At 38.8% G+C, this 13,749-nt stretch overlaps 1 protein-coding gene across 3 annotated transcripts in view; it reads right to left on the bottom strand.

The window, feature by feature from the left end:
* The window catches only part of LOC122066199 (protein ABA AND ROS SENSITIVE 1), a 35,211-nt gene that overhangs the window by 13,775 nt on the left and 7,687 nt on the right, over positions 1 to 13,749 (bottom strand). For 2 of the 3 annotated variants that reach the window (XM_042630022.1, XM_042630023.1), the window contains exons 3-4: positions 10,369 to 10,468; positions 491 to 707 (exon numbers count right to left, since the gene is read on the bottom strand). In XM_042630022.1, coding sequence (XP_042485956.1) covers positions 491 to 707; positions 10,369 to 10,468 — 317 coding nt within the window. The remainder of the gene's footprint in view (positions 1 to 490; positions 708 to 10,368; positions 10,469 to 13,749) is intronic. The other variant, XM_042630024.1, reaches the window with a different exon arrangement.

Below are 13,749 nucleotides of genomic sequence, written 5' to 3'. Positions count from 1 at the left end.
ACGTAATGGCCTCGGCTAATTCTTGAATCAATATGGAGAAATCAATCCTCAACCGGACAGCCCCATTGTTTATGGAGGAAATTTTTTTGTATTTTGATCCATTCCCCTAATTTCCCTTTTTGAAGCCATATGCCCATATATAAAGTTTCATTCAATTAGGCTTCAGTTTGAAGCACCTTATTTAGTTTCTCCCTTCAACCCTTCTATCTCATATCCATTTTTTTTTTTTCATGATTATAGTTGCTTTCATTCTATACCCTTTCTTTTAATCCCATTAATATCATTTGCAATCTTAATCTCACAGCTACCTAGAGTTATATATCAGGCCCACTAGAGAGTCCAGGTTTTTAAACCTTGTTTACATCAAAGGTTTCCACTTAAGGCCATCAGAGTACAGACTAGAGTCACCCAATCATTAAAAGAAACGTAAGGAGAATTAGATCCAGATTAAAAAAATAAATAATCAGTCTAATGACACATTCATTCATACCAGTTCTCTGTCTTTTTGTATCAGGGCTATCAAAAAAACCTTCTGGCAGCACAGAAGATGACCGTACTTTATACAACTCTTTAGGGGCCACAGAATTAGTTTTTTGCAACTCTTTAGGAAACTTAGATTCAGGTCTAGGAACCTCCACGGGGGCATCAGATTTTCCACCATTGACTCGTGATAAACCAGCTGCAGAAGCCTTGACATTTTGAATTGCCTGTGATGCATAATAGTAGCTTCATCAGCATACAGTAATACCTATCATGCATGTAAAAAAAACAGTACTAATTTCCGGCAAACATAAAGCCTACATGTTACATGGAATGAACAAAATCAAGTCATAAGTCAATGGAAATATGATGTAGGAAAACTCCAAATCAAGTAATCAAGATACAGGAATGGAGATAAGACTGCAAACATCAGCCAGATTAATTTGGACTAGGCTTCATCTGTTTGGAGCAGATCCATCTATCTGCAGAAGCCAGTCCATGCACCAGGACTGGGACCCAATACACCAGCATAACTGCAGGAGTCAGTCCAAAGCAACCAGGATGGAGGTGTGGGTTTGGGTGTCAAAGCTGAGGTTTTCAATCAGCCTCATCGTTTGCAGTTCTCAGCTACCAATAAAATGAGATATACCATTGGTGTGCTAGCCCAGATGATTTACTTAATCAAATGTGAGAACCTCCATAGATAGTCACATTTCTTATTGCAACAAGATTAGAACCTAGCCAGCAGACAACAAAGAGAAAGAAGAAGAAAAGTAGAGACAATGGAAGATTGAAGAATAGTCTACCACCAGCAACCAAATATTATTTATAATACTTCAGATTACAATCATAACAGGAATCAAACTTTTACTTAGCTAATCCTAGCTAATTCTAACCGCAATAGAAAACTACTTCTAGTTACAATAGGAAAGTGTTAACAGCATGAATGGGGAGAACGATTGAATGATCTAAGTGATTATGTGCCCTTTATTTATAATAAGCAAAGAAAAAGTAAAAAAAATTACAAGTATGCCCACCCCCCATCCAGCAGACCCACATTAAATAGGGTCGGTGGATGGGGGAAAGGATAATGTGCCCCTGGCGGCACTTAGACACATATTCTAACACTCCCCTTCAAGTTGACGCATAGATATCACACATGCCCAACTTGATTAAACAAGGATGAAACACCTTCCCGACTAACTATTTAGTGAATAGATCAGCTAATTGATCACCAAACTTTACAAAGGGAATACAAAGCAAACCAACATGCAACTTCTCTTTAATGAAGTGTCTGTCAATCTCCACATGTTTGGTACGGTCATGTTGTACTGGATTTTGAGCAATATTGATAGTAGCCTTGCTATCACAGTAGAGTATCATAAGAAGACGAACATGTACACCAATATCATGCAACAACGTGCATAACCACAACAACTCACAAATCCCCTGTGCCATAGCATGAAATTATGCTTCACCACTGGACCTAGCCACCACATTCTGCTTCTTGTTGCGCCAAGTAACAAGATTTCCACCCACAAAGGTACAATAACCCGAGATGGACTTTCTGTTGGGTGAACCAGCCCAATCAGCATATGTACAGGCTTCAACCCTAAAATGATTATGAGGAGATAAAATGATTCATTTTCCTAGAGCTGACTGCAAGTATCTCAAGATACGTGTAACTGCCTCCATGTGGGAGGAATATTGATCATGCATAAACTGACTTACCAAGCTAATAGTCACAACAATATCAGGTTGTCTATGGGAAAGAGAGAGAGAGATCAATTTTCCAACCAACCATTGATAACGACCTTTGTCCACTGGTTCACCCTCCTTTTCCTTGAGCCTAGCATTAGCTTCCATAGGAGTATCAGAGGGATGACATCTCAACAATCCAATTTCAGATAACAGATCAAGGATGTACTTCCTTTAAGAAAGATGTCTTCAGAAGACCAAGCAACTTCAATCCCAAGAAAGTACATTAGTTTTCCAAGATCTTTTATCTCAAACTCTCGACCAAGAAAGCCCTTAATACGACCAATCTAAACACTGTAATTTCCTATTACCACAATGTTATCCACATAAACAATGGTCATAGTAACTCTATCACCAGACCTTTTCATGAACAATGTGTGGTCAGCATTACTTTGTATGTACCCCACAGAGATCATTGCCTTGTGAAACCTTCCAAACCATGCTTGAGGTGATTGTTTTAACACATAAAGAGCACGCTTCAATTTAGAGGCCTTGCCCTGAGTTCCCTCACTAGAGAATGCTAGTGGAATATCCATGTACACTTCCTCATCGAGCTCTTCATGGAGGAATTCATTCTTTACATCAAGTTATTGAAGATCCCATCCCAGATTTACAGTAAATGGGAGTAAAACTCAGACAGAAGTCAGCTTAGCAACCCGTGCAAATGTCTATTGGTAGTCGATTCCATATGTCTGAGTAAACCCTTTAGCCACCAACCTAGCTTTGTATTTGTCCACTGAGCCATCCAATTTTTGCTTTACCACGAACACTCATTTACACTCAAGTGGTCTCTTTCCAAGAGGAAGAGTCACAAGTTCTCATATATCATTCTTTTTTTCTTTTTTAGGGCTCCCATTTCTTCCAACTTCCACCATTGCTGCCTTCCATTTTCCATCTGCAAACGCTTCCTGCCAATTCTGGGGAACACGAACAGAAGAAAGAGAGGACACAAATGCATGATAGGAAGGAGAAAGGGAATCATAAGAGACATTATGGGTTATGGGGTGTTGCATACAAGTCCAAATATCTTTCCTAAGAGCAATAGGTTTCTCAATAGGAGTTGTACTTGATGACATGTTAGGCTTAGTAGGCTCTGGATCCAGAGCCAGAGAAGGGATGTGCAAAGGTGCTGTAGTAGCGGTGGTGATCTAAAGTTGCTTGTTTCTGATGTGACCCCCTTAGGATACACCTAAAGAGTGGAATTATCAACTGCCTCTGAAATTCTCCAATAGTACACTGGACAACAGTCATCTCTTCCTGAGCTGGAACATCAATCTCTGCCCCCTCACTCTCTTTCTGAATATCAAGATCTTCAAATGAGGATTGTGGATACACTGGTGGAGCAAGCAGATTTGGCAGATCTAAAGTCACCTCTTCACTATCAATACCAGACTCCCCCTGAAGAGGTGGCACGTAGCCAACAGACTCATGAAACACAACATCTATGATGACTATAGTACGCCAAGTAGGAGAATGGTAACACTTGTATTCTTTATGTGTAGGAGAATAACCCAAAAAGGTACACTTAATGCTACGAGGTTCCAATTTTCCTAGTGAGTGATGATCTCTAGCATAGCAAGCACACCTAAAAGTCTTCGAAGGAGCCAAAAAAGATTAATCTTCTGGTAGAACATCAACAGGATTCCCGAAATCAAGGACTCGAGTAGGCATGTGTTTGATCAAGTAGGCAACAGTGAAGATAGCATCACTCCGATACTGAGATGGGAACTGTCTGGCAAACATCATTGCTCGGGCAACGTCTAGTAAATGCCGGTTCTTACGTTCAGCCACTCAACTCCGAACTAGAGTACCAATACAACTAGTCTGATGTAAAATCCTATGATCAGCATGGTACTTCTAAAATTGCCCCCCCCTGTACTATGTTCCATTATTACGTCGATGAATCTTCAAATTAGCATTGAATAGTATTTGAATCATCTTATGGAAGCGCTGAAAACAACTGAACACCTCACTCCTGTGTTGCATCATATACACCCACATTGTGCATGAGTAACAATTAAAGACACCCCATATGTCAGAGTGAACCAAATGGAAAATTGAAGAAATTCTTTTATTTAATGGAAAATAATTGGAACAAGTTTGTTTAGCCAGAGTACAAGCTTCACAAAAAAAAAAAAAATTCATCCCTATTACATTGACTAATTGTGGAAATAAAAGAGATAATGTCCCAAGCATAGGGTGTCCTAACCACAATGCCATTGTTGTAAATCAAAGGAAACAGAGTGCAGAGTAGTAGTAGAAACCGCAGTCGTAGGGAGACAACCATCATCATGCAAATAGAGACTACCCTGCACCTTACCACATCCAATCTTCTTCCCTATTGCCAGATCTTGAAAAATGCAGTGGGAAGGAAAAAAAGTCGCTTAATAGTTTTAAGTCCCTAGTGAGGCTACTAGTAGATAACATGTTAGTAGTAACATTAGGATTATGTAAAACTGAATTTAATGTGATAGATGAGGAACACTGAATAGAATCCTTTCTAGAGACGGAAGATAGGGTGCCATCTGCAACCCTAACTTTCTCTCTTCCTGAGGTCGGTAAATGCTGATGAAAAAGGATGGAAGAACTAGTCATATGATCAATGGCACCGGAGTCAATGATCCACAGACTGGAGACTACTGATGCCTAGTGACAACCAAACAAAATACCTGAATAGGCAAAGTTGGAACCAGAAGGGGTTGAATTGGCAGGAGGTGATGAATTAAAAGCCTTGAGCATGTGCCTGAAAGCTAGGAGTTTCTCCTGAGAGAGGTCAATATTAATTGTAGACGATTTGTCAACAACTCCAACCTGATTAGCCTTGTTCTTGGATTTACCACGAGCACGCTTAGCTTCAAAATCAACTTGTTTCCCATGATGCTTTCAACATGTTGCTTTGGTATGGTATGTCTTGTTGCAGTGTTCACATTTCACCACCTCCTTAATAGTGTCACTAGTACGGGTTGCTCCCTCAGAAGTAGTAGAACCACTTTTGTAGGGCTGATTTCTCAGTAGTGGGAGGATGAAGCCTAGAGTTACGATGACACTCCTCCATATGAACCAAGGCAAATGATTGTTCTAGTGTGGGGAAGGAAGATCTGCTAAGTACTCGGATACGAATCTGATCATACTCAACATTCAAACCAGCCAAGAAGTCATACACCCTGATTTTATCCACATGTTTAGTATATGCAGTAATGTCTTCAACATTGGTAGGGTGATAATCTACAAAGTGATTAAGCACATACCACAGAGTGCGAAGTTTAACATGGTACTTGGACACAAATAGATCCTGTTCATTAGTGGTATGAACCTTCTTGCGAAGATCAAAACCTGAGCATCATTCCCTATTTGTGCATAGGTTTCCCCTGGAAGTAGCCCAAATCTGAGCAGCAATTTCTAACAACAAGAACCTCTAAAAATAACCGATCAATAGAATTTATGAGGAAAGACATTACTAGAGAGTCATTAGTGATCCATTGGTCCTAAGCAGTATCCTCTGAAGAGGGTTTCTATGATTTTCTTGTTATATGTCCAGTGAGACCATTGCTAGCAATGGTAAGATAGGTAGATCGGGGCCAGATTAGGTAAGTAGTTCCCTCTAATTTCACAAAGCTAGTACCGAAAGGCATGTATTCATTGCGACCTTACCCATTAGATCTAGAGGCTGCAATAGTTACTTCAAACATGATGGCACTAAAGAGAAATCAACAATGAGTGAGAGAAATACTAGATCTTCAAAACCAGTTGTCAGAAAGGGCCTATACTTGGATCGAACTACCCAGTAAGGGTAGTGAAGCACTCCTCCAAGTTATATCTAATTCTGATTAAGAATTGATGACATAGTCCAACTAGAGGAGAAACCCTAACTTTGGGAGAAGATAAGGACCACATGCACAAGCTTGGCAGATGGGGCCATAGGGATGGTCGATCTCCTCTATATGATCAGGAGGATCTCCTCCAAATATCATCCGATTTTGAGGAAGAAAACCCAAAAATCGATGGGATCAGGGATATGGAAGAAAACCCTAATTCTTGAGAAATCGCGGGTGAAAATGGGATTCAATCTTGTAAGTAGTGATGAGTCCTTCTAGGTTGTTGTACTTGCTCTTCAATAGTTGGAGATTTGTTCTTAGAAATAGGAAGAAACAAACTCCAAGAAAGGAAGAATAAAAATAGCAGAGAAAGGAAGAACTCTAATCGACTTGCAAGGTTTTGGGGTTTAAAACATTGAGGTAATGTGTAGCACAACAACTAGATTCATATGAGTCACCTCACTAGTATTGTCTTATGGGGAATTAGGGAGACAAAGGTAGGAGAGTATGGACACTTGTGAAGAAGATGGAGGATGAGAAGATAGGTTTTGCGATTATGGAAGAAGAGAAAAAGGGAAGGTTGAAAACCCTAGATCAGAAAATTATGCTTTAATACCATGTTAACAGCATGAATGGGGAGAATGCTTGACTGATCTAATTGATCACACAAACCCTTTATTTATAATAAGCAAAGAAAAAGTAAAAAATATAAGTATTCCTCCCCCCCATCCAGCCGACCAACATTATATAGGGTCGGTGGAGGGGGGAAAGGACTAATGTGACCCTATGGCACTTAAACACATATTCTAACAGAAATTCTAACTAACACTTAGCTTGGAACAAATCATCCCACAATATAGGACACTCATAAACCTCCAACCGATACATATACACTAACATTTATTAAGGACAAACCCAATACACACTTATTGATCCAACCAATAACATTAAAAGCAACATCCTCAGCCTCTAAATTAGTGAATCTCACCTTCAAAATAGGTCCAAGTCCAGTTGTGAGGAAAGCAATTCTGCTCTTGTAGAGTTGTAGTCCCCTTCCCTATATAGGGCTCAGACAAACTTTTAAGACCAAAACAAGACTATTCTTGATCAATCGTCAAGTCCCCAAAAGGTCCCAGGTTTCCAAGAGAACATCCATTGAAGTTAACGACCTAGTTCTGTTCACCCTAATCAGATAAGCGTGATTGCGGGTATGTGGGTGTGTTTGTGGGTGGCTGTGTATGAGAGAGAAGGTCGAAACAGCCTCTCAACATTCTCAGGGTAAGGCTGATGCAGATTAATTACCAAAATATGCTTGTTTTATTAGGAATAAGCCTAGAGTTGGGTTCCATACATGTTGGGCCATTGATCCCATGTGATTTAAGTGTAATAGACCACTTTTATGGGTCTAAAAGGGGGGCTCTAAGATTGAGTACGGGATTACTAGTTAGTTTCCATTTTCATTAGTTTCCTTTTTAGTTGGGCTTGATTTGAGTTATATTTGTTTCCTTAAGAGTCAAGTTATTAATTGAGTCAAGTAATTAGTAGTTAGTTTCCTTTTTCAACTAGTTTCTAATTTCAGTTTTTAGTAACTATTGTATTAGGAGAATATTTGGTTTCTTTTTTGAGGAACCTTCTATTTTGTAATTCCCTCCCCCATTAACATTATAAATAAATAAGAGGAGGCTCCTAAAAGCCTAGAATGATTTTGATAAAAAAAATTAATGGCTGTTGCTATTGTCTTCTTCATGAAGAGTTGTCTTGTGTTTGATCAAGGCTGAAGGAATTGGTGTTTGATCCAATTGACTCTTTGTGGCATGAAGTCCAAGAGGTCTCTTCAAGTATTCTTTCTTTCTTTTCAAGTGTTTTTTTCTTCTTCTTATTGTTACTATTCTTCTTCAGCCATCTCAGGTAAGTAATCTGAATTTTTCTGCAGAAATTTCTGGGTTAAGCTATCTGTTTCCTATTCTGTCGACCTAGTCTATTTGGAGTTCTGGCCACCCGATGGCTTTGAGGTTCTGGTCGAGTGTTACCCTTGCTGTATGGAAGACTCGATCCAATTTGTACAGTAATCTGACCAAGGGATTGTCTGATATATTAAATCTCTCTAATCTGGTCAATCTCTGTTCTAACTCACTTCTGTCCAGAATTCTGGTTCGATTGTTCCAGCTATTGATGTATTAAAATTGGTAGCTGTTGTTCATGGTTCAGCCTCTGTTATTGGACCACTAAGCCTCTGTTTTTCCTGGTCTCTATTCAGCTACAGAAATTCTGAAACTCTGAGATCGATAGGGCTGATGTGTTAATTGATTTCTATCTTCTAGTGCACTATAGTGACCAGAATGGTGGTCAACTAGTCTGGTTTATTTTCTGTTGATCTTTTGACATGAGGTTCATGTTTATAAGGTGGAGTGAACCTAGTTGATACCCTAGCTAATCCCTGTGATTTGTTTATGCTGATCTGACCAATAGCACTGTCTTGTTGAGGTCGATACATCACTGTTCCAGATCTGAAGTAAATTTAGTTGCTTGAATTGTTCTACTTCTGTCCTCTGGTTTGTCCTGCTGTTTATTGTAATCTGATTAGCTATATTAAGGTTTGGGTTGGTTATGGTTGTTCTTTGGTTTAAAAGTTACTACAGTTTTGGGTCTAGTTGGGTGTTCAATCTAGTCCTACATTAAAGGCTACATAATTCTCGCCCCTCCCCGGACCTTGTACATGAGGGAGCCTCGTGCACTGCGTATGCCCTTTTTTTCTATGAGAGAGATAGATCAAACTCAAAATTTGAAGATGAAAGGCCCACTTAAACTATAGTCTCCAACTAGCCCACAAGCCCTGAGTTTTGTTGTTCCTCACTCTCATGGTTCAAGGTTCTGTGAGATTTCGCCAAGTTAGGGCGTAACATTTCAGTTTCGCAAGGCCTCAAAGCAAAACGTCATGCGAAATACAAGTTTTCAACCAAAATTTCGGCGTTGTGCTGAAATTTTAATCTTATAAGCAGTTTCAACAAAATTTAGTTCAAACTATTCCAAACCTATGTTATAATTCAATGTTTCGCATGAAATGGGTCAAAATTTTGTCCCATTTCGTGAGTTCCACCAGGTTTCGACAGAAAACCTTGAGAACTCTATTCTTCTTGCTCTTTTGGCCAAATCACCGTTGTACAAGCTTGGAACCGGTGCTTCGGCAGTAAAGGAGCGCAATGAAAGCAACGATTTTCTGTTGTTGGAAGATTTGTGCAAGATCCAAAATTGGAGGTATATCACTTCTCCCAAAAAATAAATTTTGGAAAAAAATATGATAAATACTTGTGTAGATGCATAACTAAAATGGACTTGTTTTATTAAGAATAAGCTTTGAGTTGGTTATATATGTTCTGGACCTTTAGTTAAATGAGTTTCATTGCAAATGTAATAGGCCACTTTAATGAACCTATAATATAGGTAGAGGCTAGGCATACGGCATTTGATTGTAACTGAGGGTGCTAGATAGAGGGTATTTCTTATAATTTTGAGTTTGGAGAAGTTCCTATTTTCTTAAGGCCCCCACATTTCTGTCGAGCCCACTGATTTTACATGTTTCAGTGTGTAAAATTTGAATTTTACATTACTCCCGTTTAATTTTCTTAATATTCTCTGTTCATATAGTAGTTCTACCATCTATAACATTTCTCTGTTCCTGTTATTAGTTATACTATCTATTACATCTGAAATGATACATTTCCCCCTTAATTTCAACCTTCGTTAGTTCGTTCAATTCTGGAATGCTACATCAGTGAGAGCTATAAAATCAGTTTGCTGTACTGATGTTATCTTCTTCTCATAGTGTCTGTTACTGAAAGCCTGATCAGGGATCAAATCTGAATAGGCTGATTGATATGAAATCTAGTCCTGGCTAGTGTCGGCATATCTGTTTTTCTCTTCTCTCCTTGAGGTTAGGCCCATTACCCACATGTCTACCCACATGTCCCCGTCTCCATCACAATGCAGCCAGAAAACAACTCTTTAAAAGCAAGGAAAACCAACCAGAATTAGAAAATTCCCCGTATATTACTAAGTTTTTTAACATAATTTTATATACCTATAAAAATAAGAGAGTAAAAAAAGGGGCAGAGAGAGAGGGAATTTATAATTCACACATGCAAAAAGCAGAAATTTCCTCCATTTTAAATAAACAACAAAGCCTTGTCCCAACTTAATGGGATCTTTCCCTCCAACTCAATGATAGATGTGTTGCACATACAGGCTGATGTAGTTCTCTTAAAAGTTTCAGAATTTTCAACAAGAAAGAAGTAACAAAAATCCAATAAAGCATCACCTCATGATGTTTACGAGATGCTTGGTGTGCAGGCCACATGGATTCAGATTTCAGAGTGACATCACAAACCCTGCAGACAGGTTGATCATGCTCATTGTATCTACATGCAGAGGAGAGGGGAAAATTAGATATCCTTGAAATTATGTCCACATTCAATTTAAATCATATTATTATCTTCTCCATTTCTTTTCCCATCTTTAGTCACACTTAATCTCCTTTATACTAAGATATCGCTTCCAAACAATAAATGATATGAAGTTATATTACTGACTCTGAATTATATTCACGTCAGCAGATCATATAATATACTTAATAATCATAATGCATCTGTACATATGGGACAAGGCAATTAGTTTGAATGGACACCATTACCTATTTAATTAGTATATCATCTCAGATCTCCAATACGGTAAAAGGAAGTGAAACCATGACACAAACATAGTGGAACATATCCATCCTAAATCTCCAGCACATTTTATTTAGGGAGATTTTATATTTTTACCGCTACATATCGCCACTACTGTTTTCTCATTTGTACTAATGTCAACAAGTGGATTCACATCATCGATGTGCCTAACCACATCATCCGGATGGTTAAATTTTGGAAAGAGCAAATAAAAATAAGAAGGCATTTCCCAATTCCCACTTTCCACAAGAAGGTTTTATATCAGCACTAGGTTCAGGATGGAGCTTATTAGTTTCTTGATTAAGATGAAAGGTGTTTTCAAGAGAGCTCCCTTTTCCCCATGTGTTCCAGCAAATTCTCCTTTCACTATTTTCTCCATGGAGTGATGGAGCTGATAATAAAAAATTCTTTCATTTCTCTTTGTTCTCCAGTGATCTGTTTTTTAACTTCACTTTCCAGCAGCACCTAAACTCAGCGATCTAACGTTTAATAACACAATGGTAGGGCTTAATCACAGTTAGATAGAATATCAGGCCGTGGTGCCACACAATGGCTGTTGTGCTACCACTTGTTCATTTTTCATTTTTTCACAAGGAAAATGATGGTACTGAAGAAAGGAAGGGAAAATCTACTTTAAAGACCAACACGGAAATCCAACAACTTATAATGCCAAGTACAGGATTATATAATCATGGTACCAAATTTTTATTGTGGCGAAACATTTTGGCTTTGTGAAGGATAAAGTAAGGAATGAGCATATTAGAGCTAATTTAAGAGATGCCCTGATCAATGACAAGCTCTAAAAGACAGTCGTTTGAGGTGGTATGGCCATGTTGAACGACAGCCTAGGGATGCCCCTAGTAAGGAGAAGTGATCTGATTCCAATTGAAGAAGCTAAAAGAGCTAGGGGCAGACCTAAAATGACCATAGAAGAAGTAATGAGGAATGGCATGCACAATCTGGGTCTTGTCTCAAGTCCGACCTCCAATCGAGCCGATTGAAGGGCAAGGATCCATGTAGCCAACCCCATTTAGCTGAGATTTTCCTAACTTACCTACCTTGTCGAAAGCTTGAACCTTGTATATAATAAAAGAAAATTTCTACAAGTGGTAGTAATGTGACGTCAAACCGAAGAATAAATATCACACATAATCACTAGCTACTTGGAAGCTCAAAGCACCAAAACAAGAACTCACTACATCAAATAACTGGCTCAAAACTTTATAGATTCTCGTTAAATAGAAAGGGGAAAATGACCAAAAGAATCCACGTAAAAATAAAACATATCAACAAATTTAAAGAAGGATTGGTGCACTGCATTTCTTTGTGTTAGAATAAGTATTAGTATGCCGCAGGGGCACATTGGGTTTTTCCCCCTCCACCGACCCTAATTAGAGTGGGGTGACTGGATGGGGGTATAATTGTAAGCACTTTATTTGTTCTGTTTTGTACTCCTATCATGAATCTATCATGATTTTATATTATAAATAGGGTACTTGTGTGATCAGTTAAAGACACAAGAATTCTCCCATTCCTCCTCTTAACATGGTATTAGAGCCTAATTTCTTATCCAAGTTTTCAGTTTCTAAGCAGACCTTCACCTTCCCTTCCATTACAAAGGATATCGACCGGACTTGTGGCCTCATCTGCCAAGTCTCTGTATCAAATCTCCCATCTTCTTTGATAATTAGGGTTTTCTTCTAAAACCGTAATTTGCTTATCTCAACAATTCTTCATCAAGCCTGATATTATTTGGAGTATCTCACTACCCTTACCGGGCAATTCAATCCAAGTATAGACCCTTTCTGACGGTTGATTTTGAAGATTTGGTATTTCCCTTTACCATTGTCAATTTTTTTACTAGTTCAATCATGTCTGAAGTAAATACTGTGACCTCTGGGTCTGATTGACAAAGTCGCAATGACTACATGCCCTTTGGGACTAGCTCTGTGAAATTGGACAGAACTAATTACTTCGTCTGGTCCAAATCTACATATCTTACCATTGTTGGTAGAGGTCTCACTAGACACATTACAGGGAAATTGAAGAAACCCTCTGATGAGGGTACCCCTCAAGATAAATGGGTCACTAATGACTCCTTGGTAATGTCTTACTTGATTGGTTATATTCATTAATCTATTTCTCGAGGATTTTTGCTATTAGATATTGTTTCTCAGATTTGGGCTACTACCAAGGAAACTTATGGGCAATTAGGGAATGATGCTCAAATATTTGAACTTCGCAAGAAGGTTTGTACCACTATCCAGCAGGAACTCTCTGTGTCCAAACATTATGCAGAACTTCGAGCTCTATGGTATGAACTTGACCATTATGCAGATTATCATCCCAAAAATTTTGAAGACAGTACTACAAACACCAAACATGTGGACAAAATTAGGGTGTATGATTTCTTGGCATGCTTGAATATCGAGTATGATCATATTCATGTTTAGATACTTAGCGAATCTCCCTTCCCTACTCAGGAACAATCCTTTGTTATGGTTTATACAGAGGAATGTCGCCGTATCTCTATACTACATACTCCTACTACTGAAAAATCAGCTCTATAGACTAGATGCACTATTACCTCTGAATGAGCAAATTGAACTGGTGATTCTACCAAGAAGATTGTTAAATGTGAACACTACCCCAAACCATAGCATACCAAAGCCAACTGTTGGAAACTCTATGGAAAACCTACTGACTTTGAGACAAAGTATGCTCAGGTTCGATCCAAAACTACAGCCCATCAGGCTGAGACTGTGTATACTCCCCTGCAACTGATATTGGACTCTCCCAAGAGAAACTCCAGGCTTTCAAATGTATGCTTAAGGCTTCCAATTCTTCAACTGTTGCCAATCCAGTCCCTTCAGGTTCCAATTTTGCTCGCTCAAGTGTTTTATTTGGTGGTCATTGTGCATCAGTCGTCTCCACTACCTGGATCCTTGACTCCTGTTCCACTGATCACATGACCG

Source organism: Macadamia integrifolia, unplaced genomic scaffold (genome assembly GCF_013358625.1).
Source record: "Macadamia integrifolia cultivar HAES 741 unplaced genomic scaffold, SCU_Mint_v3 scaffold2288, whole genome shotgun sequence".
Taxonomy (NCBI): Eukaryota; Viridiplantae; Streptophyta; class Magnoliopsida; order Proteales; family Proteaceae; genus Macadamia; species Macadamia integrifolia.
This window is presented reverse-complemented; position numbering and strand designations above follow the sequence as displayed.